General features: G+C 35.5%; 1 protein-coding gene and 1 pseudogene across 1 annotated transcript; both read left to right on the plus strand.

Moving 5' to 3' along the window:
• Positions 1-1508: 1508 nt before the first annotated feature.
• Positions 1509-5479, plus strand: LOC127161895 (E3 ubiquitin/ISG15 ligase TRIM25-like). The gene is made up of 7 exons (XM_051104657.1): positions 1509-1606; positions 1874-2467; positions 2995-3090; positions 3452-3685; positions 3801-3954; positions 4702-4761; positions 4886-5479. Exons 2-7 carry the CDS (start codon positions 1910-1912, stop codon positions 5410-5412), a joined length of 1629 nt encoding a protein of 542 aa, XP_050960614.1. The 5' UTR covers positions 1509-1606; positions 1874-1909; the 3' UTR covers positions 5413-5479.
• A 2618-nt stretch (positions 5480-8097) lies between these two features.
• Positions 8098-11287, plus strand: LOC127161896 (tripartite motif-containing protein 16-like; annotated as a pseudogene).
• Positions 11288-14679: the final 3392 nt, after the last annotated feature.

A 14679-nucleotide genomic window follows, 5' to 3' on the forward strand; every position in this document is an offset into this window, starting at 1 on the left:
AAGTCCAGCAATATCCTGATCACCCAGAGCGATTTGATGGGTTTCCCTACATCATGTGTAGAGAGGGTTTGTACGGTTGCTGTTACTGGGAGGTTGAGTGCCGTGGGAATGATTGGGCTGTAGCAGTTTGTTACAAAGGAATTGAACGTAAAGGAAACAGTTATGACTGTAAACTTGGCTTCAACAAAAAATCCTGGAGATTGTCCTGCAGCTATTTCATTCATGACAAGAAGCAAGTCTCAATCCCTGCTGTCCCCTCCTTTAGAATAGGAGTGTATCTGGATCACAGAGCAGGAACTCTGTCCTTCTACAGCGTCTCTAACACAATGACTCTACTACACAGAGTCCAGACCACATTCACTGAACCCCTCTACCCTGCATGTGGGGTTTTACGTGGTTCATCTGTCAGGATTATAAAAAAACCCAGAGAGAGTTCAGACAGACCAGAAATAAATATAGTTAGTTCAAAATCAAAATTTTTTATTATGGTGAGGGCTATTTGACACATTTTCTGGCTGGAAATGACACGAAAATGTGACAAATTTAAGAAAGATATTGTGTTAGAGATATTAACAAAGAATGTTAGCTTTTTTAAACTTTTTGACAAAGCATTTCATGTCCACAATTATTCATTCCCTTTCTCAGTAATCAATAAAAATAAACAAATATTTTTCATCACAGCTGTCAAATGGTTTTTATAATTGATGACAAGTTGTTTGCACATTTCCACTGGGATTTTGGACCACTCTTCTTTGGCACAGATTCAAAGGTCACTGAGGTTGTAAGTCTTCTTTCCCATCAAGCTGGTCTTCAGTTCTCTCCTCAAAAATATCAGTCTTCAAGCTTTCACAACTTCTTCAAAAATTCAGACTAGGCTTTCTCAAACCTCAAAGTTTTCTTCACAAACTGTACTCATCTAGTTATTAATGTAATCTTAATCAAATAAAACCAAATTATTTATTGCATTTGTGTTTGAAAAACATTCTAATGATCAAATATTTCAAAGTGGAAATTAAAGGACTGTTTTGGGAAATAGTTTGTCTCAAGTATCCATGATCTATGAGACTGTGTATGATTGCTTGTTTTTCTCCACAGCAGCTGAATGAAAATCTGTTCTTCTTATGACCAAGGATCACTTTTTAAACTTTATAAATTTAACTTGTAACTTTATTAATTTGATTCCAATGTCGTGGTCTATCGGATATTAAATCATTAATTATTTAATTACTGTACACATAGATGGCTTGAAGTGTGTTAGTAGCAGTTAAAGCAAAGAAGCATGTTTTATCTGTCATTAGACATCTTTCAACTAGTCGGATTGTTAGTGTGGTGAGATACAGTATGATTCTGATCAAAGTACAGAAGGAAAGGCAACAAAACTGCAAAGTCTTGGCCTCACAAACAATATGTTAGAATCTCATTCACACTCTTGGTCTTTAATTTCACAACATGTACACGCCTGTACACTGAAAACCAGGAAGTGTGTGGATTCAAGAGAAACGAAACCTATTTCCCTGCTGCACAAGCTTCTGCTTAAGGATCCACACTGTTCTTGTTGCCTTAAAGCTGTGAAGAGGGAATATAACTATTTATTCTGTCAAAACAGGTAAGAATATCTTAGAAACCTTAAATAATAGCTTGACCCATGTCTTGTTGCTTGCTTTAAAAAAAAGAGCACTTATGCATTTAATAATTCTATGTTAATGTTGAGGTCATATGGTTATTCTTTAGATCGCAGGTGAAGCATTTAGGAATGTTATTTTATAATACTACACTAAACTTTAAGCATTTTGTATATTTGTAGGTATGCTCTTTCAGTAATAATTTACATGTGGATTTACATTCACTTTCTTTAATGATTTACTTCTGGCAGAGCAGTTTCTATTAGATAGACTATATCTGCTAAGAAATGGACAAGTCTGCAGCAAGTCAGTATGAGGATCAGTTCAGTTGTTCAGTCTGTTTGGATCGGCTGAAGGAGCCGGTGACGATTCCCTGTGGACACAGTTACTGTATGAGCTGTATTACTGACTGCTGGGAGCAGAAGGAGCAGGAGCCGCCGTACCGCTGTCCCCAATGCAGAGAGAGCTTCAGTCAGAGACCTCTACTGAAGAAGAACACTCTGATAGCTGAGATGATGGAGACGCTGCAGAAGACGTCCCTACAAACGGCTGCTGTGGAGTGTGATGTTTGCACTACAGAGAAGAACAGAGCTGTAAAGTCCTGTCTGCAGTGCTTGGCCTCCTTCTGTCAAACTCACCTGCAGCTTCACTATCAATCTCCTGCATTTATGAAGCACAAACTTGTCGAAGCCTCCAGAAACATTCAGGAGAACATCTGCCTCAATCATGGGAAACTTCTAGAGATGTACTGTCAGGATGACCGTCAATGCATTTGTTGCATGTGTACTGATAATCATAAAGGACACAGTGTGGTCTACGTGGATTCAGAATGGACTAGTAAAAAGGTAATATCAATCTTAGGGCCATGCACTGAAGGTGCTTAGGCACCTTTTTTATCTGTTAGTTTTCTTATTATTCTTCCTCCTTCTTCTAATTCTTTTTCTTCCACTCTGGAAGTCTTATGGCAGCCCACAGAACTGCTTGTGGGAAGGTTATGAAATTTTGTGCAAAAATAGACATGAGGCTTTATCTCTGCAACGCTTTAGCAAATTCTGACCAAACTTGGTTGGCCTATGTGTGTAAGCATGACCAGAGGGCACAAAAGACATTTCTGCTTAATTTCTAACCATTGGTCTCGTTAAGTTTGGAACGACGTGCCGAATCAAACGATACTTGATTTTCGTAAAGACAGTGCCTTAGCTCTTCATTTTACCTATGTTGTGCCTGGCCCCTTAATTGCTGCTTGCAGCTATATTTAATACTTTACATTGCATATATTAATACGTTTTTTTTTATTCACCCTTTAACAGACTGGAAAGGTGTGTCTATTTTTACCTATTGTTTTATTCATTTTTTATGCTAACATCATTAGAAAGAGCTGGAGGAGATAAAGGTGGTGTGTCGAAAGCTGATCCAGGAGCGGGAAAAAAGTCAGCAGGAACTCAGTGATGCTGCAAAAGTTCTTAAAGTATGTTTCTTTGCGTTTTCTTTATTTTTAAAGTGCTTTAGTTTTAAAATTAATTTGTTTTAAAGCTTGTGTGACACACAAAAAGCATTTTGTTTTGAAAATTAGATAGAAATAGTTAGATGGTGACAAATAGATTTTAAGCCCAGATTTTAAGTGCTATAGAAGTAGTGACTTATTTAGTAGTGACAATTTATGGAGCTTGTGTTGGACCTTTAGAACCACTAGTTTACTGTCTACATTATTTGGAACAGAAGCAGATTTTTTTGAAATTTATTTACATAAATGCTCACATAAACTAAATTATGTTGGCTACTGTGCCAAACTGAGTTACAACATGATCACAGTTTTGTGTCTCCAACAGAGTTCAGCACAAGAGGCCATGGAGAACATTGAGAAGGTCTTCGCTGAGCTCATCTGCTCTCTGGAGAAGAAACACTCTGAGATTAAAGAGCAGATCAGAGCTCAGGAGAAGACTGAGATAGATCGAGCAGAGGAACTTCACAAACATCTGGATCAAGAGCTGACAGAACTCAGAAAAAGACAAGCAGAGATTGAGAAACTTCTGATTAGTGATGATCAGATCAATTTTCTAAAGGTAATGATGCAAAAAGTTTGAGAATCTGTTCCAAACGAGGATTGGTAGCTAATGACAGAATTTTCATTTTTGGGTGAACTATCCCTTTAAGTCTGAATTATTTGTCTCATTTCAGAGCTGTCAGTCTGTGTGTGTTTTACCAAAATTTGAAGACATTCCCAGCATCACTCAACACAGTGATCTTTCTTTTAAAGACATTTCAATCTCAGCATTAAGCGAGGTGTTGGAGGACGTCTGTCAACAGCAAACTTCCAGAATATTTCAAGAAGGTTTGAATTTTTTAATATATTGTATTGTCAGTCATAATCATATTTTCTGATGCTGATTCCAAGAATTGTGGATGTTTTGCTTGAGTATGTCAGAGTTTCTTAAAGAAATATGATGCAATTTGTAGAATTTGTTTTCTTTTAGTAGCCATTTGTAAGGTGAAAAATTCTTGTATAGTCCATTAATAACCAGGAAAAACACCATAAAGACATGAATCTTGTTATTCTGTGAGCAGTTTACAACTATTAACTCAATTCTCAGCCCATCTTCACATGTATAATTGATTCTGAAGACATTATTTTATGCCTAATACTGATTTTAAAGTTAGAATTATGGGCAGTGACAAAAGAAAATGGAAAATGAGCCATATGTTTTCTGTTACATCATACATTCAAACAGTGAAAATTTTGAAAAACCTTACTTGAAAACTTGTTTTCATAGTTATTTGACATTAAATTGAGTATTTGAACAAATTTTCCACTCCTTTGCTGAAGTTTTATACATGAATCTTTTGACTGCTTTTTTAAAGTGCATTTTAAGAATCGTCTTTCTTGTTTTGTGAAAAAACTGGACATGATGGATGTTTTTTATTGATATTTTGTTTTTTTATTGATACTTCATGATTAAGTTAATAATAATAGGTAAGGTAATAATAGGCGTATGTTTTTTTTTTTAGATTTAGTTGTTGTGCAGGGCTGTAGGGCTGTGAAATGAGAGGAATAAAGTTTTTTTTCTTGTTGTCTCTTTAGTGTCACAAGTTCATGTTGTAAAGCCTCTAGAGCCAAAGACACCAGATGATTTTTTGCAGTGTAAGTAAAGCAAACACTCATTCATTCATAAGTGTCAGTGAATATGATCTGTTACAATGTGACCATTTGGGAAACAAAGTGTTTTTTGTTCAATATTTATTTTTTGTCCATTCTTCCTTCTCAGATTTCTGTCAACTTAACCTGGATCTAAACACTGCACACAAAAGCCTCAAACTGTCAAAAGACAACAGGAAAATATCATGTTCAGATGTAGTCCAGCAATACCCTGATCACCCAGAGCGATTTGATTACTCTCCCTACATCATGTGTAGAGAGGGTTTGTGTGGTCGCTGTTACTGGGAGGTTGAGTGCAGTGGAAAGGACTGGGCTGTAGCAGTTTGTTATAAAGGATTTGGTCGTAAAGGAAACAGTGGTGCCTGTAACCTTGGTTCCAACAAAATATCCTGGAGATTGTCCCACAACTGTTTCACTCATGACAAGAAGAAAGTCTCAATCCCTGCTCTCCGCTCCTCTAGAATAGGAGTGTATCTGGATCACAGAGCAGGAACTCTGTCCTTCTACAGCGTCTCTGACACAATGACTCTACTACACAGAGTCCAGACCACATTCACTGAACCACTCTACCCTGCATTTTATACTTCCATTAATTCATCTGTAAGGATCATAGAGCAGAGAGGAGAGCTTAAATAAAATGTTGATAAAGATTTACATTCTGTTTCTGAATTCTTTAAATATTTATGTAAAAATAATGTATTTAAATTGAAATGCAAATTTGATGTATGCATATGAAGACACTGCATGGGATACTGTTTCCCAGAATGCAATGCGCTCCATGTGGCATTTCATCTTCAAATGCCTGAGTGAGCTGGAGGCGGGGAATAGCAATTATAAATGTAACACATGTATATGTACATATATGAATATACATATAAACTTCAAACTGTCGCTGTATCTAAAAACAATAACGTTAGTAGGACATAAATTATACTTTAATGTCTACGGCACGTTCACCGATCAAGTAAAATGACGTCACCTTTATCTCTGTAGTGCTTCATACAGTAGAGATTGTTTAAAAGATATTAAATAATAATATTGCAGAAATATAATATATAAATAACATCTATAAATAAAAGTAGTATTTCAGTTATGCAAACAGAATTCAGATTCCATTTAAACCAGCTCTAAAAAGAAATGGGGTCTATTTATCTAAGGACAAATATACCAATTTGTCGGCAGAGGCTGTTTACAATAATTTCAACCACCAATGCCTTGCTGTGATAAATAGCACTGCAAAAGACACGTTTTTCTGTAGTATCAGTGGCGCAGGGAGTAAAAGACATGATGTGTGTGCTTTTGACACGTTCGACCCGCGTTCAACTCCGCCTTTTGTCAAACTTGTGCTTCTCCTTTTCCCATCACATACCAGATCAGAAAGGCATTTATCTTAAATAAAAATAAAGTAAATGTTTGAAAAGTGGAAATAAAACGCCTAATTAATAATACAGTGTTATACTTAGCTGTAGGTTTAGGGAGGTTTTTGTGCCAATAAGGTGGTATTTACCTAATAAAATTTATATATGTGATAATATACACTCAATATGTTATTGCATACTGTTTTATAATGTACTACAGTACTGAAGAATAAATATCTTCCACCTTACTACTATTTACATGCTAAAGAAATGCTGCTATTTTAGTGTAAACAGAATTTATCATTATTTGCAGTTCTGTCCAATATGTAGTGTCCAATATGTAGTTGATGAACTGTCCAAGTTCATCAACTATGAAATGAGTTCAATTGGGCAATATAGCATTGTTTACTAGTATGAAGCTTTAACAAGCCTTTGTAAAAAGAGCTGTTAGCACATTTATTTGTAAGGTAACCTCGAAAGCTGTGCTGAATTAATGTTAAGTTTTTGTCATGTGACAAGCATACTACTACTGAAAAATATTTTGCTTATTTCATGCTGTTTCACACACTGTTTTAAAAAAAATAGTAGGCAGTATGTGTACTGGGCAGTAGGCAGTAAGCAGTAAGCAAGTGCCATTTTGAACACAGCCTCAGTATTTCGAACGAACCGTGGGTCACAGATGTATTGTAACAAATGTATTGCTCATTGTTAATGTTTGTGAATGCATTAACTAATGTTAACTAATGGGACCTTATTGTAAAGTGTTACCATATTGGCAAATAAAAATCAGTGCTGCATTGATGTTTTCTGTTATCTACTATCATTGGAAATCTTTTGAGGGCAATAAAATAGTAATTCAAGTAATTAAAATAAAATAAAAAAATTCAGTGATGTATCAAACATTTCTGTAAATGAGAAACTGGTTAAAACAAATGTCTTAATGATTGTAATGATTTCCATTTTTACCTTAATGTAATCAGTTTAGGTCCTTTTCAATGGAAATTGTTTACTATAATTAAACACAATCAGGAAACACTGCTTATTTGATCTATTTATCTGTTTTATGTGTGTTTTTGCTAAATCTGACTTGTTTTGGAAGAGATTACACAAAACTGAAAGAAATTATATATTTTTTGACAGATATTTTTTCTGTTTTCTGTGTCTCCTTTACTTTCCAGTTCTTTCTTTTTTCTTTTCCCTCTATCATTTCTTTTCCACACAGAAAACAAGGAACTAGGAAGTGTGTGCCTACGTGTGGATTCTAGAGAAACGAAACTTCCCTGTTATACCAGTGATTCAAACTCTGCCTTTCGAACCACATTTTCTTACTTCTTGACTCTGTCGAAGCAGGTAAGAACTTTATAAAATCCATAGAACGCTTTTGATGATGTACCTGTTTTAAAAAACAGTGTTCATTTATTTCTCTGCTTGCTACTAAACACAGATACTCTGTTTTCCAGTTTTATTTGTTACTTGTAGGCAACATAGTTTAAAATGGAAAGAATAAATTAACAAAATCTGTTCACCTTGCATTAATTCTAATGCAAAAATTGCATTTAAAAATGTGAAAGCTCTGAACACTGATTTAAAAAAATGTCTTTTTAAAATGTAATAAATGCTTTCTTTTACTAAACATTGTGCTTTCAATTACGATGTCTTAAAAACATTCTAGAAACCACATCTCCATCTTTAAAAGAATGTAACCAAGGTATTAGCAAAGTTGTGAAAATGCCTGCCTGTTAGGTTTTCCCTAAATAGTCTCAGAATGTCAGTATAACAGTTTTACCAGTTTGTGCTCTGCATTTCACCCATCCAAGTGCACACACACAGCAGTGAGAAGTGAACAAACACACACACAATGTGAACAAACGAAGGATTTTTTCCCTAAATTTTCCCAAACGCTTTAGTCTTTTCCCCCCCTATGGCCTTATGCTATGCTTTCTTATAATTTCAGCTTCTAAAGAAAAAAAAATGACAGAATCTGCAGCAAGTCAGAGTGAGGATCAGTTCAGCTGTCCAGTCTGTTTGGATCGGCTGAAGGAGCCGGTGACGATTCCCTGTGGACACAGTTACTGTATGAGCTGTATTACTGACTGCTGGGAGCAGAAGGAGCAGGAGCCGCCGTACCGCTGTCCCCAATGCAGAGAGAGCTTCAGTCAGAGACCTCTACTGAAGAAGAACACTCTGATAGCTGAGATGATGGAGACGCTGCAGAAGACGTCCCTACAAACGGCTGCTGTGGAGTGTGATGTTTGCACTACAGAGAAGAACAGAGCTGTAAAGTCCTGTCTGCAGTGCTTGGCCTCCTTCTGTCAAACTCACCTGCAGCCTCACTATCAATCTCCTGCGTTTATGAAGCACAAACTAATCGAAGCCTCCAGACACATTGAAGAGAACATCTGCCCCAGTCATGGGAAACTTCAGGAGATTTATTGTCAGTATGACCATCAATGCATTTGTTGTTTGTGCGTGATTGACAGTCATAAAAAACCATAATATGGTGTCTGTGGATTCAGAATGGTCTAGTAAAAAGGTAATGAATGCTTAGAATTTCAGGCAGCTGTCATTCTTTCCTGAGTTGATAATATTAGACTAAGATTTTTTTTTTTTTTTTTTTTTTTAATTATTAACTTAATTAACTGGAATAGCCAATAGAAGCCTACGTATCTTACTCATCATTATCTCACCAACCTCTGAAATTTTTTCATTAAATGATTACAAGATGAGATTGGCAAGGTGTAAACTTGTACTTTTGTTATTAAATGATTTTGTATGCTAACGTCCTCAGAAAGCGTTAGAGGAGATAAACGTGGCTTGTCAAAAGCTGATCCAGGATCGAGAGAGAGGTCTGCAGGAGCTCAGTGAAGCTGTGATATCTTTTAAAGTGAGTACCAGAAGAATCCAAAAAAAAAAAAAAAAACACAATTTATACCATCGTCTATCTCAGGGGTGTCCTGCAGAGTTTAGCTCCAACCCAAATTAAACACATCTGAACCAGCTAATCAAGCTCTTAATTTATTCTTTCAAATGAATGTGATCTTACTGCACTATTTTATCTTTGAAGCAGGTAGAATGCTAGAGCTATCAAACCATAATTAAAAACTAACATAAATTTTACCCTTCCAGTCAAATATTTACAGTAAACTTGCCCCCACGTTGTGCATTACACTTGTCTTTATTGTAAACTTGCCTCCATGTTGTGCATTAAAATAGTTTCATGCTAGCTGTGCATTATCCCTTACAAATGCAACATGACATATTATTAAAGATTGCTACAGAGAACCTTTAGTAATATTTGCAGGAAAAAATGTGTTCAAAAACAGTCAAAAAAGAATCCAATTAAATTGTTATCTTATAATATATGTGTCACACCCCTGTAGACTGTTTATGTTGGTTTCTCCCTCTTGTGCCCATATTTGGTTGTTCCTTGTCCTCGTTTAATCATCATTAGTTGACCTTCTATCACCTGTTCCTTAATTATGTTCGTCGTAATCACCTGTCTTTATAAGTTGCATTCAGTTCAGTGTTTGTCGTCCGGTCTCGTCAATGTATGTGTGTATCTACTCTCCTACTGTGGATTTACTTGATTTGGAATTACCTGTTGATTATAATAAAGACTTTATCTTTGACCTTCGTCTTTGTTTGCCCCTTCCTCGCATGATACGTGACAATATGTTTACATGTGAAAAGAAACTAATCTGCTATAAACAGGCAACCTTTTAATTTCACAACATTCAGTTATCGTAATGGAATGAAAAATGTAATTGAAATTAGTCAAATAAGTAGTGTTGTACCAAACTGGTGTGCCAAATTTGTCACAACAATTGTCTGCATGATCACAGTTTTGTACCTCCAACAGAGTTCAGCACAAGAGGCTGTGGAGAACATTGAGAAGGTCTTCACTGAGCTCATCTGCTCTCTGGAGGAGAAATGCTCTGAGATTAAAGAGCAGATCAAAGATCATGAGGAGACTGAGATAGATCGAGCAGAGGAACTTCACAAACGTCTGGATCAAGAGCTGACAGAACTCAGAAAAAGACAAACTGAGATTGAGGAACTTCTGAGTATTGATGATCAGATCCATTGTCTGAAGGTAATGAAAGTCATTTTTATTTTTATCATACGTGTTTCACAAACTATGTCTGAATTATTATTCTCATTTCAGAGCTGTCAGTCGGTGTGTTTTTTACCAACATGTAAAGACGTTCCCAGTATCACTCAACACACTCATCTGTCTTTTAAAGACATTTCAATCTCAGCATTCAGAGAGGTTTTGGAGGATGTCTGTCAACAGCAAACAGACAGAATATATCGAGAAGGTCTGAATGCTTCTTTTGGAATATAAAATATTTTATTCATATGTAAAATTATGCCTAAATATTGACATTATAATTGTGTTTCTTTTTGTTTTTTCAGTGTCAAATGTTCATGTTGCACAGACTCCAGAGCCAGAGACTTCAGATACATTTTGGGAATGTAAGCTGAGCTATTGGTTTTTTTTGTTGTTTTTTTTCCACAAACAAGTACATGTTATTGTTTGTGATGATAAATATCAAAAGTGTAAAATAATAAATAATTATAACAGAATACTTTATATCCTATTTGTTTGTGTGAATCCATCCTCCTTAGATTTCTGTCAGCTTCACCTGGATCCAAACACTGCACACAAAAAACTCATCCTGTCAGAAGACAACAGGAAAATATCATTCTTACATAGAGTTCAGAAATATCCTGATCATCCAGAGCGATTTCATGATTTTCCCAACATTATGTGTAAAGAGGGTTTGTACGGTCGCTGTTACTGGGAGGTTGAGTGCAGTGGAGACAATTGGGCTGTAGCAGTTTGTTACAAAGGAATTGGACGTAAAGGAAACACTGATGACTGTAGACTTGGCTTTAACAAAAAATCATGGGCATTGTCCAACTGTAAACAAAATGTTTATTTAATTCATGATAAAGCCCTAGCCCACGTATTTGCGACTTTCTACTCTAGAATAGGAGTGTATCTGGATCACAGAGCAGGAACATTGTCCTTCTACAGCGTCTCTGACACAATGACTCTACTACACAGAGTCCAGACCACATTCACTGAACCCCTCTACCCTGCATTTTATACTGGGAATGGTTCATTTGTGGAGATCAAAGAGTATTAGTTTGCTCAAGCATGTTGCCAAATAACATCTTTTTTCAAAATACTTTGTTTATATCACACTATATATTAGTGGCCTTTCAAATTTGCTTTGCTTGATAAAACATGAAATCATACAATTACAACATCTGTTTTCTTCATTTGATTTAATTGAACTGGTTTTGCATTAAATACAATGTGGATAAAGCAAAGCATTGTCTCGCTAGTAATGTTTTGATGGATGAGGATTGCAGTCGAGGGAAAGACTATGCAGTGGTCTATGTACTGTAGCTGTATATGAAGTCAGGTCAAGGCAGTTGGTTTAGGGTTTTTTTTTTTTTTTTGGCATCTCCATGTGGTCCTGTTCAGTATGGCAACTTGACTTAACGTAAACAAGCTCTTTGCTATTGAACTGTACGTATATTGTGCACTGTAAAATTTTTTATGTTTTTATGTGTGCCTTGGCGTGCATAATGTAAATATGAGCTCAGGTGTTACATTGACATTGATTTTTACACTGGCAGAAAAAATCTATTTTTTTGCCCACATCTGACACAGATCGGAATTTGATGCATGTGTGTAAACACAAAAATCCGCACAAGATCTGATTTTTTTCTCATCCGATCTGAGCAGTTTCCAAATGTGGTTTTACATCAAATACATATCCGATATCTGGACATCCGACCTACGTCTAAACAGGCATATATCTGATTCTCTGTCTGTGATTACAGCCTTGCCCATATACAGCCATATCTTGTTGGCTAGACTTGTCTGCCATTTTGACGGACAGGGTCGTAAAAATTCCGTCAGAATCTATTATTACCCATCATTTTAATTTACGTATTTTAATTATAATACCACATTTAATACTTATTTGCCTTTATTTTTGTCCACATTGTCATTTTTATTCATGAACCTACAGGTCGACAGTGCAATGTTTAAAAACAACAAAATACGGAAAAAAAAAAAAAAGATTTCTCAATTGTCGATTTTTTGATGTATGTTGTTATCAGTCGATGAATGAACAGTACATGGTGTGCCTCCAATAAATTGCAATAGGCTTAGCTCTGTGCTTTGTTACTTTTGATATGAAACAAAGTCTCAGATTTCAAATTCTGTCCATTTTCTTAGGAAATTCAAGCAATGAGTACCGTTTTGGCACTCTTTAATGTGGTGTGATAGATACTGTAGCTGTAGCTACAGTGGGCAGGCTACACCCCTGTGCGTAATCAAACAGCAAAAGATTTGTGTTTAATTTTTGTTCTGGATCCCATGCTCTGGACAGGGTGGGAATTACAGCTACAATTTACAAATAGATCACCCTCTTTGTAATCTGTCAAAGTGACAGATGGCCTTCAGACTAAAAAAAATTCTGTCAATTACAGACAATGTTCAGTTAACGTGACCTCAGATATATATATATATATATATATATATAGAAGACCTACCCCATCTGAGGGCTGTCCCACCATAAAAATGTGTGAAAAAAATACTGTGTATTGCAAATAATGACATATAGGGGACAATGGGGCTAAAGGGACCCTGAGGTAAAAGGCGCCTTTGATATTATTTTCCTCTAAACCACTAGATGGCAGAAAAACTGGCGTAGCACTGTCCAAAACATCCGCTTTTCAAGATACATGTGCAAATTTGCCTGATCTTTGATGTGATCGCAGACAGCAGCACAAAGTCGATTCTGTGCTTGCTTCATCTAATATTTGATGTTTTTAAGTGTTTAAGAGTTTAGTAGCAAATGAGAATTGCTAAAAAAATTTAATATATCTTGAGACAATTAAGGTCTTTATAATGATTTTCAGTTTTAAGATAATTAAAGCATGCAGTTTTTAAATAACGAAAGAATATGTAAAAGAATGGGATTTGGGGTAAAAGTGCCCCTGCTGTTGGGGTTAAAAGATACAATAATTAACATGATAATTAATAGAAGATTGACTTTTCCATTTGTTTATATGACATTTAGATGGTAAATATCATATATTATGTTGGGTGTCCATCTTAGAGATAATCACTATGTTTAGAATCACACCATCAAATTGAAAAACATGATATGTATGATATCTGAAATTTAACGGTTTAGGTGTATAGTCTCACGGTGGACAATATTTGGATGCACAATTTTCATATAGGCCTACGATTGAAGCTGCCTTAAAAAAAATGAGACCAGACCATATGCGGTATAACAACCAGGGGCAAGGTGGTTTAGCTGGCTAGCCAGGTAGGTTTCAGTTTAGTTTGTGCCAATTCTGGATTTTAGGCACCAAAGTAGTTTGGTTTTTAGTATAATATATATATATATATATATATATATATATATATATATGTATATATATATATATAATAAAAATATATTACTTGTGCTTCACAGCTCCATTGTCAGATGCAACGTGGTCTCATGATACTACATGATACTACACAGAGTCCAGACCACATTCACTGAACCCCTCTACCCTGCATTTTATACTTACATTAATTCATCAGTCAGGATCAAAGAGCAGAGCAGAGGAGAGCTGAGGTAGACTGTCGATTAGGATTTACATTGAGTTTCTGAATTCTTAAAATGAGTATGTATGTAAAAATAATGTATTTGAATCGAAATGCAATTTGTAGTTTGTTTGGCAAACTGCAACTACAACAAAATGCATGAAAGTTCTCATTTAGTGCCAACAATGAACGGACCTAAACAGCACTCACTCCAAACTCTTAAATTAGGCACAATTAAAAAATGTGCAGTTTGTCATTACATTTGCTGAAGTCAGATGTTACAGTGATGTGCGTGTGTGTGTGTGTGTGTGTGTGTGTGTTATCCTGGCATCTGAAAGTTCTCTACTTCAGCAAGGTTATTATTTACTGCATCTCACAATAATTCATGTCAGAATCCAAAATGCAGTTTATTATCAGGACACAAGATGTCAGAATTAGTGAGGAAAATGGTCAGCTGCAGAACCTTATGTTTACATCTCACAGTATTAACAAAATCATTATTTTCTACGTATCCCACATGTATTACATGCAGAAACTATTTTGTTTTTGTATTGCAAGCTACTAAAAGGACCTTCTAATAAACAGCCAAATCCTAAAGTCAATATTGTTTTAACATTTTTAAATTCACCTGATATTTTTTTAAGTGTTTCATAACTACATTTTCTGATGGTGTTGACAAACAGTTAACACTGTCAAACATTATAAATCAGCTGCGTTTTTTTTAAAACAAACCTCATCCTGTCAGTATGTAATAGGATTGTTTCTTTAATAGAAACATGGTTATGTCTCTGTTTTAACTTGGCTATATACAGTGTTGGGGAGAAACTAGTTACATGTAATGGCATTACATAAATTAATGTAACTGTAAACCATTGCAGTTACTGAGAAAAAGAGATATGGGGATATATCTGAATTTTT

Source organism: Labeo rohita, unplaced genomic scaffold, assembly GCF_022985175.1.
Source record: "Labeo rohita strain BAU-BD-2019 unplaced genomic scaffold, IGBB_LRoh.1.0 scaffold_764, whole genome shotgun sequence".
NCBI classification, from domain to species: domain Eukaryota; kingdom Metazoa; phylum Chordata; class Actinopteri; order Cypriniformes; family Cyprinidae; genus Labeo; species Labeo rohita.